The sequence below is a fragment of the Carcharodon carcharias genome, chromosome 16 (assembly GCF_017639515.1).
Source record: "Carcharodon carcharias isolate sCarCar2 chromosome 16, sCarCar2.pri, whole genome shotgun sequence".
Classification (NCBI taxonomy): Eukaryota; Metazoa; Chordata; class Chondrichthyes; order Lamniformes; family Lamnidae; genus Carcharodon; species Carcharodon carcharias.
In genome coordinates, this window is record NC_054482.1 from 25,728,018 (window position 1) to 25,743,402 (window position 15,385).

At 42.5% G+C, this 15,385-nt stretch overlaps 2 protein-coding genes across 4 annotated transcripts in view; one reads left to right on the forward strand and one right to left on the reverse strand.

The window, feature by feature from the left end:
* klhl20 (kelch-like family member 20) overlaps positions 1-10,904 on the reverse strand; it is a 90,066-nt gene extending 79,162 nt beyond the window's left edge. The window contains exons 1-2 of one of the 3 annotated variants that reach the window (XM_041207917.1): positions 10,570-10,904; positions 2,215-2,279 (exon numbers count right to left, since the gene is read on the reverse strand). In XM_041207917.1, the coding sequence (XP_041063851.1) occupies positions 2,215-2,237 (23 nt within the window). In that variant the 5' untranslated portion in view covers positions 2,238-2,279; positions 10,570-10,904. The other 2 variants (XM_041207918.1, XM_041207919.1) reach the window with 2 other exon arrangements.
* The window catches only part of ankrd45 (ankyrin repeat domain 45), an 85,944-nt gene that overhangs the window by 43,245 nt on the left and 27,314 nt on the right, over positions 1-15,385 (forward strand). The window lies entirely within an intron of this gene.

Genomic DNA, 15,385 nt, shown 5'->3' on the forward strand with positions numbered 1-15,385 from the left:
CATCTTGCAGGACATTCGCAAGAATACCAATTGTAAAGGGAACAACAATTTATACTGCATGAGAAGAGAGTGCTGATTGGGTGACAAATGGACTCTGGTAGAGGTGTAGCCATGGAGAATGCACCAGGGGACAGTCAACTGCCAATATTTCATTTAAATTCAAACCAGGCAAGACATGCTCCTCCTATCTGCAAAGGACAGGGCCCTGTGCATGAATATATGTAGCTTCTAACACATGTAACTGAGCCACACTGCAAGCCTGTCTAATAATCTTAAATTGGCTGTCAGTTAGCACAATCAGGATTGTTTAGCAAATGCTGCCCAATCGCAGAATCATCTAATATTGGACTCTGTTTTGAGTTTTGCAAGCATGGATGGGTACGGGAGCTGTACCTTGGGTGTCCTGCCATCCATTCTTAATTAGCACATTCATTTAGATATCACCACCTTCAACACCTCTTTGTTCTTTTGTCTGTGACATCTTTTGATTATCTGCTCCTATCACTGCTCGTTTGTCCCTACAACCCCCCCCCACCCCCACCCACCCACCACCACCACCTTAAACCAGCTTATATTTCACCCCTCTCCTAATATTACTCAGTTCTGCTGAAGGGTCACGAGGACTCGAAACGTCAACTCTTTTCTTCTCCGCCGATGCTGCCAGACCTCCTGAGTTTTTCCAGGTAATTCTGTTTTTGTTTACGGACAGTACTTTGCCTGTTGTGAGCAGCCAAGGGGAGGTGCTGTTTGATACGATCTGCTAGTCACCGGGCCATGCAACCTACATACCTGGCATTACACTGGCACTGAAATTCAAATACTATACTACTCATTTGTGTGATGGGCAGAATGTTTTTTTGGCTTGATGGCAGCATCCTGTTAGTGGAGAATACCACTCATGGTGCTACTGCATAGTAGCAATGTGAAATGGCTAGCTTCACCCTGTCCTTTGCAGACAAGAAGAGCATGTCCACGATTTGCGCCTTTATCAACTAAACAAAATCTTAGGGAACAGCCATTCCCTGGCTTATTCCCCAGGGCAATGACTTGGCCAATCAGGGTCAACCTGCCTGATTTGAATTTAAACAAAAGATTGGCAGTTAACTGTCCCCTGGTGCATTCTCCATGGCTATGCCTTTACCAATTAGGGTCCACTTGCCAATTAATCAGCACTCTCTTTCATGCAGTATAAATTGGTGTTCCCTTTACAATTGGTATTCTTGCAAATGTCCTGATGAATGCAAGACAGAAAGCTTCAACAGCATATCTCTTTTATCATCAATATTCAAGCTGCGTACTACCAAACAACTATTAAATTACTATTTGTTAATAAACTAACAAAATTTTAAAATACAGCACTTTCATATTTTTGATTGATTTTCCAACATAATATGCCACACATATCAGATTTCACTTAGGACAATTTATTTACAGTAAATTTCCAATCTTGTATATGCGATGGAAGACGGAAAAGAAAGGGTGGGGGGAGCAGAGGGGGAACTGGTAATTTATGCAATGGGGCAGAGGGCTGGAGAAATAAATGATAACAGAACAAATAGGGGCAGGAATGGGCTACTTGACCCTTTGAGCCTGTTTCGCCATACAAAAGACCCTGGCTGATCTTCTATATCAACTCCACATTCCCATGCTATTTCCATATCCCAAAAATTAATCATTCTCAATGCTGAGTAAACTCATTGGCTCAGCATCCACAGCCCTCTGCATTCCAAAGATTCACAATTAATTTCTCATCCCAGTCCTAAATAGCTGACCCCTTATCCTGAGACTATGGCCTCTAATTCTAGGTTTGCCAGCCAGGAGCAAAGCCTCTTAAGCCCTATTGAAAAATTTAAACATTTTGATGAGATCACCCGGTCATTATCCTAAACTCTGGAAAACATAAGTCCACTCTACTTAGTCTCTCATCACAGGTCAGCCCTGCCAGCCCAGGAATCAATCCAAAGAAGGAAAGTAATGTCAAATACCTACATAACGGACTTGGCTTTCCCAACCAGCAGTTCAACAATAGCATTGACAGAGGCTCAGAAGCAAGGCTACACAGGGTGGGCGCAGTTTCAAAGAGAGGACTTTTTAAGAAAAAAAACTCAACACATATAATGGCCATTTTCTTTTTATGGTACAAATAGACAAACGCATATTTTAAACACAATTATTTCAGAGATGCACTGTTACATTTTAAATACTTCAACTCACCTGCGCATTAGCTTTGCTTCCATGCACAGTCAAAAGAATTTCTCAAGTCTCTTTTAAAGTCTTTTCTAGAAAAAACACACGTGAAATAAGCAAATCTTGTGTTCCATTACACTGATGTATTGCTGTGCTACCAAGACATCACAATGCTGGTTACTTAAAAGTCAGAGATAAACATCTTTGAGACAGTAACCTAGGCTTTCAAATTTCAAAATCAAACCCCCATACTTAATTTCCTCAGTTGAAACCGGCACCAGTGCTTAATTTGGCTACCTTCTCAGCAAAACCCCTGAAATTTAATTGCTCCGGAGTGTTCTTAATCGAAAAAGAAAACCACAATTAAAAAAAAGTTTCTAAAATTAGTGAATTACAGTCACACCTAAAATGGTCAGTATGATTATACTTATTTACAGCGCTTCTTTTAGAAACAAATTACACTGATCAATTTCTCCCAAAAGGCTGTGATTTTTGCATCAAAACTCTAAAGCAGCTAAGCTATCTAATCAAAAGCAGAATTCTTTGGATGCTGGAAATCAGAAATAAAAACAGAAAATACTGGAAATATACAGCTCGTCTGGAAACATCTATGGAGAGACAGACAAAGTCAATATCCTTTCATCAGAACTGGAAGACTGATGGAGAGGTTTAAGTGAACACAGAGGCAGGGAAGGGTGGCAGCAGGGGAGGTGGGGGTAAGGGATAAAGAACACAACTGATAGATGAAAGACAGGAGAGATTAAATGGCAAAAGGAATGATAGTGCAAGACAAAAAGAGATGGTAATGGGACAAGCAGCAAAATATGGATCCAGAGGTGTAAATGTGAAAAGCAGAAACATCTACCATCTGAAGCAGACGTTATGATCAGAAATTGTTGAACTCAATGTTGATTCCGGACAGCTGTAAAGTGCCTGATTGAAAGATGAGACTCTGTTCCTCAAGCTTAAGTTTGGCATCATTAGAATAGTGATGAAGGTCGAGGCCAGAGTGGAACATAGGACTTAGGAGCAGAAGTAGGCCATTCAGCCCTTCAGGCCTGTTCCACCATTCAAAAAGATAATGGCTGATCTCTTTGTGGAGTGGGAATGGAGTAGACAATTAAAATGACAGGCAACTGGAAGCTCAGAGTCACATACAGGAACTGAGAAGCGAATACAGCATGTTAAATTGAAAAAAGTATACATAAATCACTGTTTCACCTGGAAGGATTGTTTGGGGCGTTGGACAGAGAGGAAGTAAAAGGTGTTGCATCTCCCGCGCTTGCATGGGAAGTTGCCATGGGAAGGGGAGAGGGTGTTAATGGAGACTGAAGAGTGGGCCGGGATGTTGCAGAGGAAACAGTCCTTTTGCAAGGCCAGGAGTGGAAAATGTGTTCGGTGGTGGCATGAATCATATCGTTTGTAAAATCGTTGCGGCAAAAGATGCTAAGAGTAATTATTGCAACAATCCTTCATTTAAAAATAAGCCACAGGCCAATATTAGTTCACTTCAGAATTTGTTTGTTTGTTTGCTTACTTTGTTTTTTCTTAAACTCATTCTTGGTAGTGTTGATCTGAGATGGTGGTGGTCAGCCAGTTTCTTGAACCACTGCCATCCAGGTGATAAAGGCCATCACCAAAGCTGTGAGTTAGGAAGTTCCAGGATTTTGACAATGAAGACCAGCAATATGTGTCCAAGTCAAGGGTGGTGTGTGACTTGGAGGGGAACTTGGAGGTATAGTAATGGTGTTCCCATGCACCTGTTGCCTTGTCCTTCTAGGTGGTGGACGTTAAGTTTGGCAGGTGCTACAATTCATGCTGTAGATAGTACACATTGCAGCCATAGTACTCAAGTGGTGGAAAAGATGGATGTTTAAGGGGAATGCTAATATAGCAGCATAGTTTTTCCTTTATAGGCTTAAGCTTAAAGTACTGAGGCACCTGCACCCAGCCAGGCAAATAGAGAACATTTCATCATATTCTTGACTTGTGTTTTGGAGATATTGGAAAGAGATTCGGGAAGTGGGCCACTTGCTGCAAAATAGCTAATCTGCCCTAATAACCACAGCATTTATGTGGCTAATCCAGTTCAGTTTCTGGCCAATGATAACCCTCAGATTGTTGATGATGGAATTATGAATAAAACTCAATACTATGCAATCAACAAAGATTTCTGATCTTATGATGGAATGAAGGTCATTGACAAAGAGTTGAGGATAGTTAGGCCTAGGACACTGAGCTGAGGAAATGCTGCTAACCAGATGTAAACTATTTTAAATTTAACTTAAAACAAAAGCAAGTTAAAATGTCATCACACCCAAATACTGTTAAGATAAATAACTGATGACAAGGAGAAGTCAGACGTTTAGACACCATTCAGCCGTTCTGCTGAAGGGTCATGAGGACTCGAAACGTCAACTCTTTTCTTCTCCACCGATGCTGCCAGACCTGCTGAGTTTTTCCAGGTAATTCTGTTTTTGATCCAGCCACCCCTGCCTGTTTATACTAACTCTTTAGTGATCCTGCTACAAAACCAAGGAACATCGCTAATAGCTCTTCTCAGTAAGGGACAGTGTAGCAGTAGGGAGACCTTAACAATGCCAATTCATAACCAACTAGGCAAGCAAGCATCTAATAATGCTAATCCCATCAGAAGCTACAAGTTCCACAGCGGCAATTCAGAGCTAACTTTGTCATTGATGCCCAACTCTGTGTGTGCATGCACATCCACCTGTGAAAGAGTGCACATCAATGCGCAACATTGAGATCTTTCCTCCACACTTACTCTCAACACAATGTGAATACATCAGTACTCAAACAACCACAGGGGTCTACACCCTAACTAAAACAAAGTGATAAATTCACAGCAATGAACTACACAACCTCTTAAATTAATCTTAAAAATTGGAAAGAAGAAACGAGAAGCATAGGATTATCATACAATTCGAGCATTTCAACCATTCTATACCTGCATGACAAAAGGCATTATTCACAGCATTTCAACAATTCAGTACACTGCAAGAGAGGAGGAATCTTTTTTTGAGAGGGTGTTGTGCAGACAACGCTACAACTCTGGCTGGGGAAGGGTTTTTATGGATAGCTGTTGATGCCAGAAAACAGCATAGCCTAGTGGTTTGGGGGAAAAAATCATAACAGTCTTCCATGGAGGAGCAGGCAGCAAGTAAGAAGCAGATATCAGACAGAAGGTATGCAGAGAGAACGAACAAAACAAAAAGCTAAAAAACAAAGCAATCCTTCAAATCTTTGTACAATATAAAGCTTCACCCTTCCTGTTCCTTAAGTTGCCCGATAAATTTGCACAAACCGTTAAAAAAGCATTCCAATTCTTTTTTTACATAATGTAAATTGATTGGCACTCCTTCCACAAACATTCACTTCCTCCACCACCAATGCACAGTGACAGCAGTGTGTACCATCTACAAGATGCACTGCAGAAACTCATCAAGGCTCCTTAGGCAGTACCTTCCAAACCCACAACCTCTACCATGTAGAAGGACAAGGGCAGCAGATACATGAGAATACCACCACCTGTAAATTCCCCTCCAAGCCACCCAGCATCCTGACTTGGAACTATATTGCCGTTCCTTCACTGTCGCTGGGTGAAAATCCTGGAACTGCCTCCCTAACAGCACTGTGGGTGTACCTACACCACATGGACTACAGCGGTTCAAGAAGACAGTTCACCACCATCTTCTCAAGGGCAATTAGGATGGGCAATAAATGCTGGCCTAGCCAGTGACGCACACATCCCTTGAATGAATTTTTAAAAATTAACTCCAGCTCACTGCATACACAGAAAATTACATATCAGGTAAATCAAAACAATGATTTGCTTGTTCATCTTTCAATTTAGGATACTGTATTCACTGCTCACAATGCGGTCTCTAAATCGGGCAGAATAAACACAGATTAGGTGACTGCTTTGCAGAACACCTACATTTGGTTCACTAAAAGAAACCTAAACTTCAGTTGCCTGTCAGTTTAGTTCTCCATGCCACTCCCATTCTGGCCTCTCTGTCCTCATATCCTGTTCCAATGTATCATAACGTAAGCTTGAAGTAAAGTACCTCATCTTTCAATCAGGTACTTTACAGTCTTCTGGGCTCAACACTGAGTTCAACTATTTCAAATCGTAGCCTCTGCCATGAACTTTTCATTATTAAAAACAGAAAATGCTGGAAAAACTCAGGAGGTCTGGCTGTTCCTTTCTCCACAGATGCTGAGTTAATGTTTCGAGTCTGTATGCCTCTTTTTCAGAGCTAAAGCGAAGTAGAAATGTGATGGATTTTATACTGTTTAAGGGGAGCCAAATAGAAACTCAGGGATAGGTGGGAACTAAGGAGAGATTGAAAAGATAGTATGGACACAAGACAAAGGGAGTGTTGATGGTAGGGGTAAAGACTAAAGAAGGTGCTGATAGTGGCATAAAGGTCAGATAGCATAATATTAATAGCAGATCAAGTGTCAGTGCTCTGTGAAAGCACAACACAGAAACAAGTGACAGATGGCCCGGGGGAGGTAGGGGGAGTGGGGCGGGAAATGATTTTAAAAATGAAAATAAATAAATAAATAAATAAAAATTGATTTAAAAAGATGGAAGGCAAAGTTCATGGTCTGAAGCTGTTGAACTCAATGTTAAGTTTGGAAGATGAGGTGCTGTTTCTCCAGTTTGCGTTGATTCTTTGTTTTTGGATGGCAGCTGTTGGTAAAAATTCTGTATTTTCTCATTTACACCTCCTCCAAACATCTTTTATTTCTTTACTTGTTCCATTTACTTGTCCGCTTTTGCCTTGCACCATTCTCTCTTTTGTCATTTAATTTCTCTTATCTTCCACCCTATCATACACCTTCCCCTTTGTTCTTTTCCTCCCCTCCTTGCTTTCCCTGACTTTGTACTTGCATTAAATCTCCTTAACCTTTTCTAGTTCTGATGAAAGGTCATCAACCTGAAACCGTTTTTCTCCCTCCAGAGATACTGCCTGCCCCGCTGAGTACTTCCAGCTGTTTTGTTATATCTCAATACTGTTTATTACAGCAAATTGTGAACATACATTAAATGCAAATATTTTTCTGCTGTCTATTCCCAGAAATCCAAAGCAAACAGTGCAGTACTGCTGACTGTCTAGCACTGAGTAATATTAACTGCTAATGCACACGTTAAACTGATTTTGTTTGAGAAGCCTCAATGCTGTGGGTGTTTAGCTTTGGGGACTGATGATTGATCAACGTTGGGATGGTCTACAACTGAACCATGCTGGGATGAGTGTTCTTGCAAATCGCTAAACTAACCAAGTAGAAAGGGTTTTAAACTAAATAGTGGGGGCAAGGGATCAAATGTGGGAAGATGTGGTATATCAAAGAGAAGAGGCAAGTTAAGAGAGGAAGGTATTAATATGGGAAATGGTAAACGGACTATGACAGGAAGGGACAGACAGTACAAGTCTAAGAGTAAACCAACAGAAAAGGCTAGACAATACAAAAATAATATAAACACAAAACTTAAGGCTCTGCATCTGAATGCACATAGCATTCGAAACAAAACAGATGAACAGATAGTGCAAAGAGAGATAAATAAGTATGATCTAATAGTCATTACAGAGACATGGCAACAGAATAGGATAGATTGGGACCAGAACATTGAAGGGTGTATGACTTTTAGGAAGGGTAGGAAGTTAGGAAAAGGTGGAGGGTTGGCTTTAAGTAAACATAACATAGGTGGCATTAACATAATCGAGAAGGATAGCCTGAGTTCAGGAAACCAAGATATAGAAGTGGTTTGGCTAGAAGTGAGGAATGATAAAAGGCAAGGAGTCACTTGTGGGCGTGATGTACAGGTCCCCTAACAGTGATCACATGGTAGGACAGGATATCAAAGAAGAAATAGAGGGAGTCTGTCAGAAAGGGACAGCGATTATCATGGAGAATTTTAATCTACATATGGACTGGAACAACCAAATGGGCAAAGGCAGCAAAAATGATGAATTTACAGAATGCTTTTTAGATAGTTTCTTAGATCAACATGTTCTGGAGCCAACCAGGGAGCAGGGTACACAAGGCTTGGTATTGTGCAATGGGATAGGATTAATTAATGACCTCATAGTGAAGGCACCCCTCGGTAGCAGTGATCAAATTATGATTGAATTTTACATTCAGTTTGAGGGAGAGAAGACTGGGTCTAAGACTAGCATTTTAAACTGAAATAAGGGCAATTATGAGGGCATGAAAACAGAGCTAGCTAAAGTGAACTGGCAATTTAGGTTAAGAGATAGGTTAATAGAGATATAATGGCAGACATGTAAGAGGATATTTCAGAATACAGAAAAGATACATTCCAAAAAGAAAGAAAAATTCCAAGGGGAGGATCCCCCATCCATGGTTAACTAAAAAAGTTAAAGATAGTATCAAACTAAAAGAAAAAGCATACAATTGTGCAAAGATGGGTGGCAGGTCAGAACATAACATAACATAAAAAACAGCAAAAAATGACAAAGATTAATAAAGACGGAAAAATTAGAGTATCAAAGAAAGCCAGCTAGAAACACAAAGACAGCAAGTTTCTTCAGATAGTTAAAAAAAATGAGAGTTAACAAAGTGAGTGTTGGTCCTATAGAAAATAAGGTTGGGGAATTAATAATGGAAAATAAGGAGGTGGCAGATGAATTGAATAGGTATTTTTCTTTGGTCTTCACAATAGAGGATACAAGTAACATCCCAGAAATAGCTGCAAATCAGAATTGGAAGGGAGGGAGGAACTCAAGACAATTACAATCACCAGGGAAGTCACACTTAGCAAATTGTTGGTACTGCAGATTGACAAGTCCCTAGGTCCTGATGGATTTCATCCTAGGGTCTCAAAAGAAGTGGCTAGTGAGATAGTTGATGCGTTGGTTTTAATTTCCTAAAATTCACTAGATTCAGGGAAGGTTCCATTAGATTGGAAAATAGCTGATGTAACTCCTTAATTCGAAAAGGGAGACAGGAAGCAAGAAACTATAAGCCAGTTAGCTTAATATCTGTCATGGGAAAATGTCCAAAGCTATTATTAAAGATGTTATAACAGGGCACTTAGATAAATTTAAGGTAATAAGACAGAGTCAACCTGGCTTTGTGCAAGGGAAATCATGTTTAACCAATTTATTGGAGTTCTTTGCAAAAGTAACAGGTGCTATGGATAAAGGGGAACTGATGGATGTACTTACTTAGGTTTTCAGAAGGCATTTGATAAGATGCCTCCATCAAAGGTTGTTACAGAAAATAAAAGCTCATGGTGTAGGGATTTTTATTATATTAATATTAACATGGATAGACAACTGGCCAGCTAACAGGAAACAGAGTAGGCATAAATGGGTCATTTTCTGGTTGGCAGGATGTGATGAGTGGTGTGCCACTGGGATCACTGATGGGGCCTCAACCCTACAATTTATATAAATGATTTGGATAAAGGGATCCATGGTATGGTTGCTAAATTTGCTGATGACACAAAGATAGGCAGGAAAGTAAGTTGTGAAGAAGGCATAAGGAGGATACAAAAGGTTATAGATAGGTTAGGTAAGTGAGCAAAGATCTGGCAAATGGGGTATAATATGGTAAAATGTGAGGTTGTCCATTTTATCAAGACGAATAAAAGAAGAGGAGTATTATCTAAACGGTGAGAGATTGCAGAGCTCCGAGATGCAGATGGATCTGGGTATTCTTGTGTATGAAACACAAAAGATTAGTGTGCAGGTGCAACAAGTAATTAGCAAAGCTAATAGAATGTTATCATTTATTGCAAGGGGAACTGAATACAAGTATAGGGAAGTTATGCTTCAGTTATACAAGGTATTGATGAGACTACATCTGGATTCTGAGGGGACTTGACAAGGTGAATATGGAAAGGACGTTTCCTCCTGTGGGAGAATCTAGACTCGGGGTCTCAGTTTCAAAATAAGTGGTCGCCCATTTAGGACAGAGATAAGAGAAACTTTTCTTCTCTCAGTGGGTTAAGGGACTTCGGAATTCGCATCCTAAAAAGGTGGTTGAGGCAGAGTCCTTGAATACCTTTAAGACAGGGATGATAGATTCTTGATAAGCAAGGGGGTGAAAGGCAGGAATTAGATTAAAATCAAATCAGCTATGATCTTATTGAATGGCGAAGCAGGCTCGAGGGGCCGAGTGGCCTACTCCTAATGCATCCAGAGATAATGTGGGATGGGGTGAGATACCTGGCACTCAGCTGATCAGTGCTTATTTTTCATGCGTCCACAGACAGCCGATGTGGATTGTGATAAACTGGTACTGGCAGCATCCATGAACACAAACACGGTTTGGAGTCATTAAGCCCAATGCTGCAAGTTTCTGACTGGGCAGTCAGTCGTGTACCTGCTCTCCTTTTGCCTTTGGTCTTTTTTTTTTTCTGATCCACACAACTTCACCAGGTACTAATCCACTGCGCACCCAGGGGTGAGTGCAGCTGCCTATATCTTCCCCGCCGAACCCGGTGCGCGGCCAGGAGATTACACACACACGAACCGACTTCCCGGATTGGAAAGCAGCCGAAAGACCGTCGCCGTCCCTCCGCACTGACAGCACCAAACGGCCGTGACGTTTACCCGCTGGCAGCTGCTGACCATTTCAACGGGAGTAACCGGGGCCGTCAACGGACTTAGCTGGCACCGCCGCATCCGCTGGTTTCTAGTTGCGCCTGCGCGGCGACCGCCCCGATTCCGCCAGCTGCGCCTGCGCTGCAACCACCACGGCTCCGCCAGCTGCGCCTGCGCGGCAACTCTCTTCCTCCCCCCCCCCCCCCCCCCCCCCCCCGCCCAGTGACCTGAGGAGCATCCCAATGGGAAAGTAGAAGGTGGTGAGAGAAAATTCGTAGAGAGAGCTATTTCTAAAGGAGGAAACTTAGTCACTACAGGAGTTTAAAATTGATAAGCAGGAGGTATTGGATTAGCTGTTGGTGCTTAAAGTTGATAAAGCACTGGGACTGGATGAGATGCATCCAAGAATATTGAAGGAAATGAGAGTGGAAAATGCAGGGGCGCTGGCCATAATCCCTCAGTGTTGCCTGGATTCGGGGGAGGTGCTGGAGGATTGGAGAATCACACACATTACGACTTGTTCAAAAAAGGTTGTAAAGATCTGCCCTGCCATTATAGACCAGTCAGTTTAACTTCGGTGGTGGGGAAATTTCTAGAAACAATTATTCAGGATAGAATTAATAGTCACATTGTAAAATGTGGATTGGTTCAGAAGAGTCAGCATGGATATGTTAAAGGAAAATTATGGAGTTTTTTGAAGAGATAACAGAGATGGTTGATGAGGGCAAGGCTGTTGATGTGGTGTATATGGACTTCCAAAAGACAGTGAAGCAACAGCAATATATTTCCAAGTCAGGGTGGTGAGTGACTTGGAGGGGAACCTCCAGGTACAGGTGTTCCTATCTATCTGCTGCCCTTGTCTTTCCAGATGGTAGTGGACATGGGTTTGGAAGGTGCTGTCGAAGGAGCCTTGCTGAATTCCTGCAGTACATCTTGTAGATGGTACACACTGTTGCTACTGTGTGTCAATGGTGGAGGGAGTGAATGTTTGCTGGTGTGGTGCCAATCAAGTGCGCTGCTTTATCCTGGATGTTGTCAATCTTCTTGAGTGTTGTGGGAGCTGCACTCATCCAGGCAAGTGGGGAGTTTTCCATCACATTCTTGACTTGAACCTTGTAGATGGTAAACAGGCTTTGGGGAGTCAGGAGGTGAGTTACTCATTGCAGGATTCCTAGCCTCTGACCTGTTCTTGTAGCCAGAGTATTTATGTGGTTTGTCTAGTTCAGTTTCTGGTCAATGCTAACCCCCCAGGATGTTGATAATGGGGGATAGAGTGATGGTAATGCCATTGAACATAAAGGGGTGATGATTGGATTCTCTCTTGTTGGAGATGGTCATTGTATGGCACTTGTATGGAGCAAATGTTACTTACCACTTGTCAGCCCAAGCCTGGATATTGTCCAGGTCTTGCTGCATTTGGACATGGACTGCTTCGGTATCTGAGGATTCGCAAATGGTGCTGAACATTGTGCAATCATCAGTGAACATCCCCACTTCTGACCTTATAATGGAAGGAAGGTCATTGATGAAGCAGCTGAAGACGGTTGGGCCGAGGACACTACCCTGAGGAACTCCTGCAGGGATGTCCTGGAGCTGGGATGACTGACTTCCAACAACCACAACTGTCTTCCTTTCTGCAAGGTATGACTCCAACCAGCAGAGCTTTCCCCCTGTTCCCAATGACTCCAGTTTTGCTAGGGTTCCTTGCTGCCACACTCTGTCAAATGCAGCCTTGATGTCAAGGGCAGTCACTCTCACCTCACCTCAGGAGTTCAGCTTTTTTGTCCATATTTGAACAAAAGCTGCAATGAGGTCAGGAGCTGAGTGGCCCTGGCAGACCCCAAACTGGGCTTCAGTGAGCAGATTATTGCTAAGCAAGCGCTGCTTCATAGCACTGTTGATGATCCCTTCCATTACTTTACTGATGATCGAGAGTAGACTGATGGGGTGGCAATTGGCCAGGTTGGATTTTCCTGCTTTTTATGTGCAGGACATACCTGGGCAATTTTCCACATAGCCAGGTAGATGCCAGTGTTGTAGTTGCATTGGAACAGCTTGGCTAGGGGCATGACAAGTTCTGGAGCACAAGTCTTCAGTACTGTTGCCGGAACATTGTCGGGCCTCACAACCTTTGCAGTGTCCAGTGCCTTCAGCCGTCTCTTGATATCACGTGGAGTGAATCGAATTGGCTGAAGATTGACATCTATGATGCTGGGGACCTCCAGAGGAGGCCTAACTGGATCATCGACTCAGCACTTCTGGCTGAAGATAGTAGCAAATGCTTCAGCCTTGTCTTTTGCACTGATGTGCTGGGCTCTTCCATCATTGAGGATGGGGTTATTTGTGGAGCCACCTCCTCCTGTGAGTTGTTTAATTGTCCATCACCATTCACGACTGGATGTGGCAGGACTGCAGAGCTTAGATCTGATCCATTGGTTGTGGAGTCACTTAGCTCTGTCTGTCACTTGCTGCTTATGCTGTTTGGCACGCACACAGTCCTGTGTTATAGCTTCACCAGGTTGACATCTCATTTTTCGGTATGCCTGGTGCTGCTCCTGGCATGCCCACCTGCACTCTTCATTGAACCAGGGTTGAATCCTTGGCTGATGATAATGGTAGAGTGGGGGATATGCTGGGCCATGGGGTTACAGATTGTGTTTGAGTACAATTCTGCTGCTATTGATGGCCCACAGTGCCTCATCGATGCCTAGTCTTGAGTTGCTAGATCTGTTCGAAATCCCATTTCGCACGGCAGTAGTGCCACACAATGCAATGGAGTGTATCCTCAATGTGAAGTTGGGACTTCATCTCCACAAGGACTATGCGGTGGTCACTCCTGCTGATACTGTAAAGGATAGATGCATCTGCAGCAGGCAGGTTGGTGAGGATGAGGTCAAGTATGTTTTTTCCCTCTTATATTTACCTCTTAAGTCATTAAAGGTGGCAGGACAGGTGTTTTTGTCATTATTATATTGTTAGGTAAAAAAATATTGAACATGGATCTAGATGGTGAAAAGGATGTAACAGAGCCTGACAATGATGATACAGCAGACAATGAAGATCTTGAGCTAGAAAATGAGAACTACTTTCTTACCAGTATGCTCACAGGAGATATTGAGAACCTAAGCAAGTGTTTTGAACTCACAGATGATCCAAACCGCGAAATAGCAAATGGTTGGCTAAATATATGTGATGACTTCAGCAGAAATGCCTTCTTTGCAGCCTCTATGCTGGGTCATCAGCGAGTTATTACTGAGTTGGTGACACAAGGAGCAGACTGTTTCTAAAGCATACAGTATTCCAGGCTTTATTAATAGGGGCATAGAGTATAAAAGCAGGGGAGTTTTGATGAACTTATGTAAGACACTGGTTAGACCTCAGCTGGGGTATTGTGTGCAACTCTGGACACCACACTATAGGAAGGATGTGAACACATTGGAGAGAGTGCAGAAGAGATTTTCGAGACTGGCTTCAGGGATGAGACACTTCAGTTATGAGGAAAGATTGGAGAAGTTGGGACTGTTTTCCTTGGAGAGAAGAAGGCTAAGAGGAGACTTCATGGAAGTTTTCAAAATCATGGGTCTGGACAGAGTAGATAGGGAGAAACTGCTCCCATTTGTAAACGGATCGAAAACCAGAGGGCACAGTTCTAAAGTATTTTGCAAAAGAAGTAAATGCGAGGTGAGAAAAAATACTTTTTCACACAGCGAGTAGTTAGGGTTTGAAATACACTGCCTGGAAGTGTGGTGGAGGTAAGTTCAATTGGGGCATTCAAGAGGGCATTGGATGATTGTTTAACTAGAAACAATGTGCAGGGAAAAGGCAGGAGATTGGCACTAAGTTGAAATGATCAGCGAGCTGGTGCAGACATGATGGGCTGAATGGAACCGTAGAAAAGTTACAGCAGAGAAGGAGGCCATTCGGCCCATCTTGTCCATGTCAGCCCGAGGACACCCAGGTGCCCTTTCTAATCCCATCTTCTTACACCCGGCCCATAGCCCTACAGCTTACAGCAAATCCAGGTACTTTTTAAAAGAGTTTAGAGTTTCTGCCTCTACCACCAACTTGGGCAGTGAGTTCCAGACACCCACTATCCTCTGCGTAAAAAAAGTTCTTCCTCATGTCCCCCCTACACCTTCTGCCACTTATCTTGAATCTATGCCCCCTGGTCCTAGAATTCTCCACCAAGGGAAACAATTTTATCCTGTCCCCTCTATTTATTCCCCTCATAATTTTGTACACCTCAATCAAGTCACCCCTCAGCCACCTTTGTTCTAAGGAAAATAACCCCAACCTATCCAATCTCTCCTCGTAGCTACACTTTTCTAACCCTGGCAATATTCTTGTAAACCTCCTCTGCACTCTCTCCAGAGCTATTATGTCCTTCCTATAATGTGGTGACCAGAACTGCACACAATACTCCAGTTGTGGCCTCACCAATGTTTTATACAATTCCAACATTATATCCTTACTTTTATATTCAATGTAACAATTCTACGATTCTGTGGAAGAAGGATTGCTTTCCTCATCTCACAGAAACCCAAATCAACCCTAACTTTGATTTCTTGTGCATCCCTACCATTTTACCATTTGGT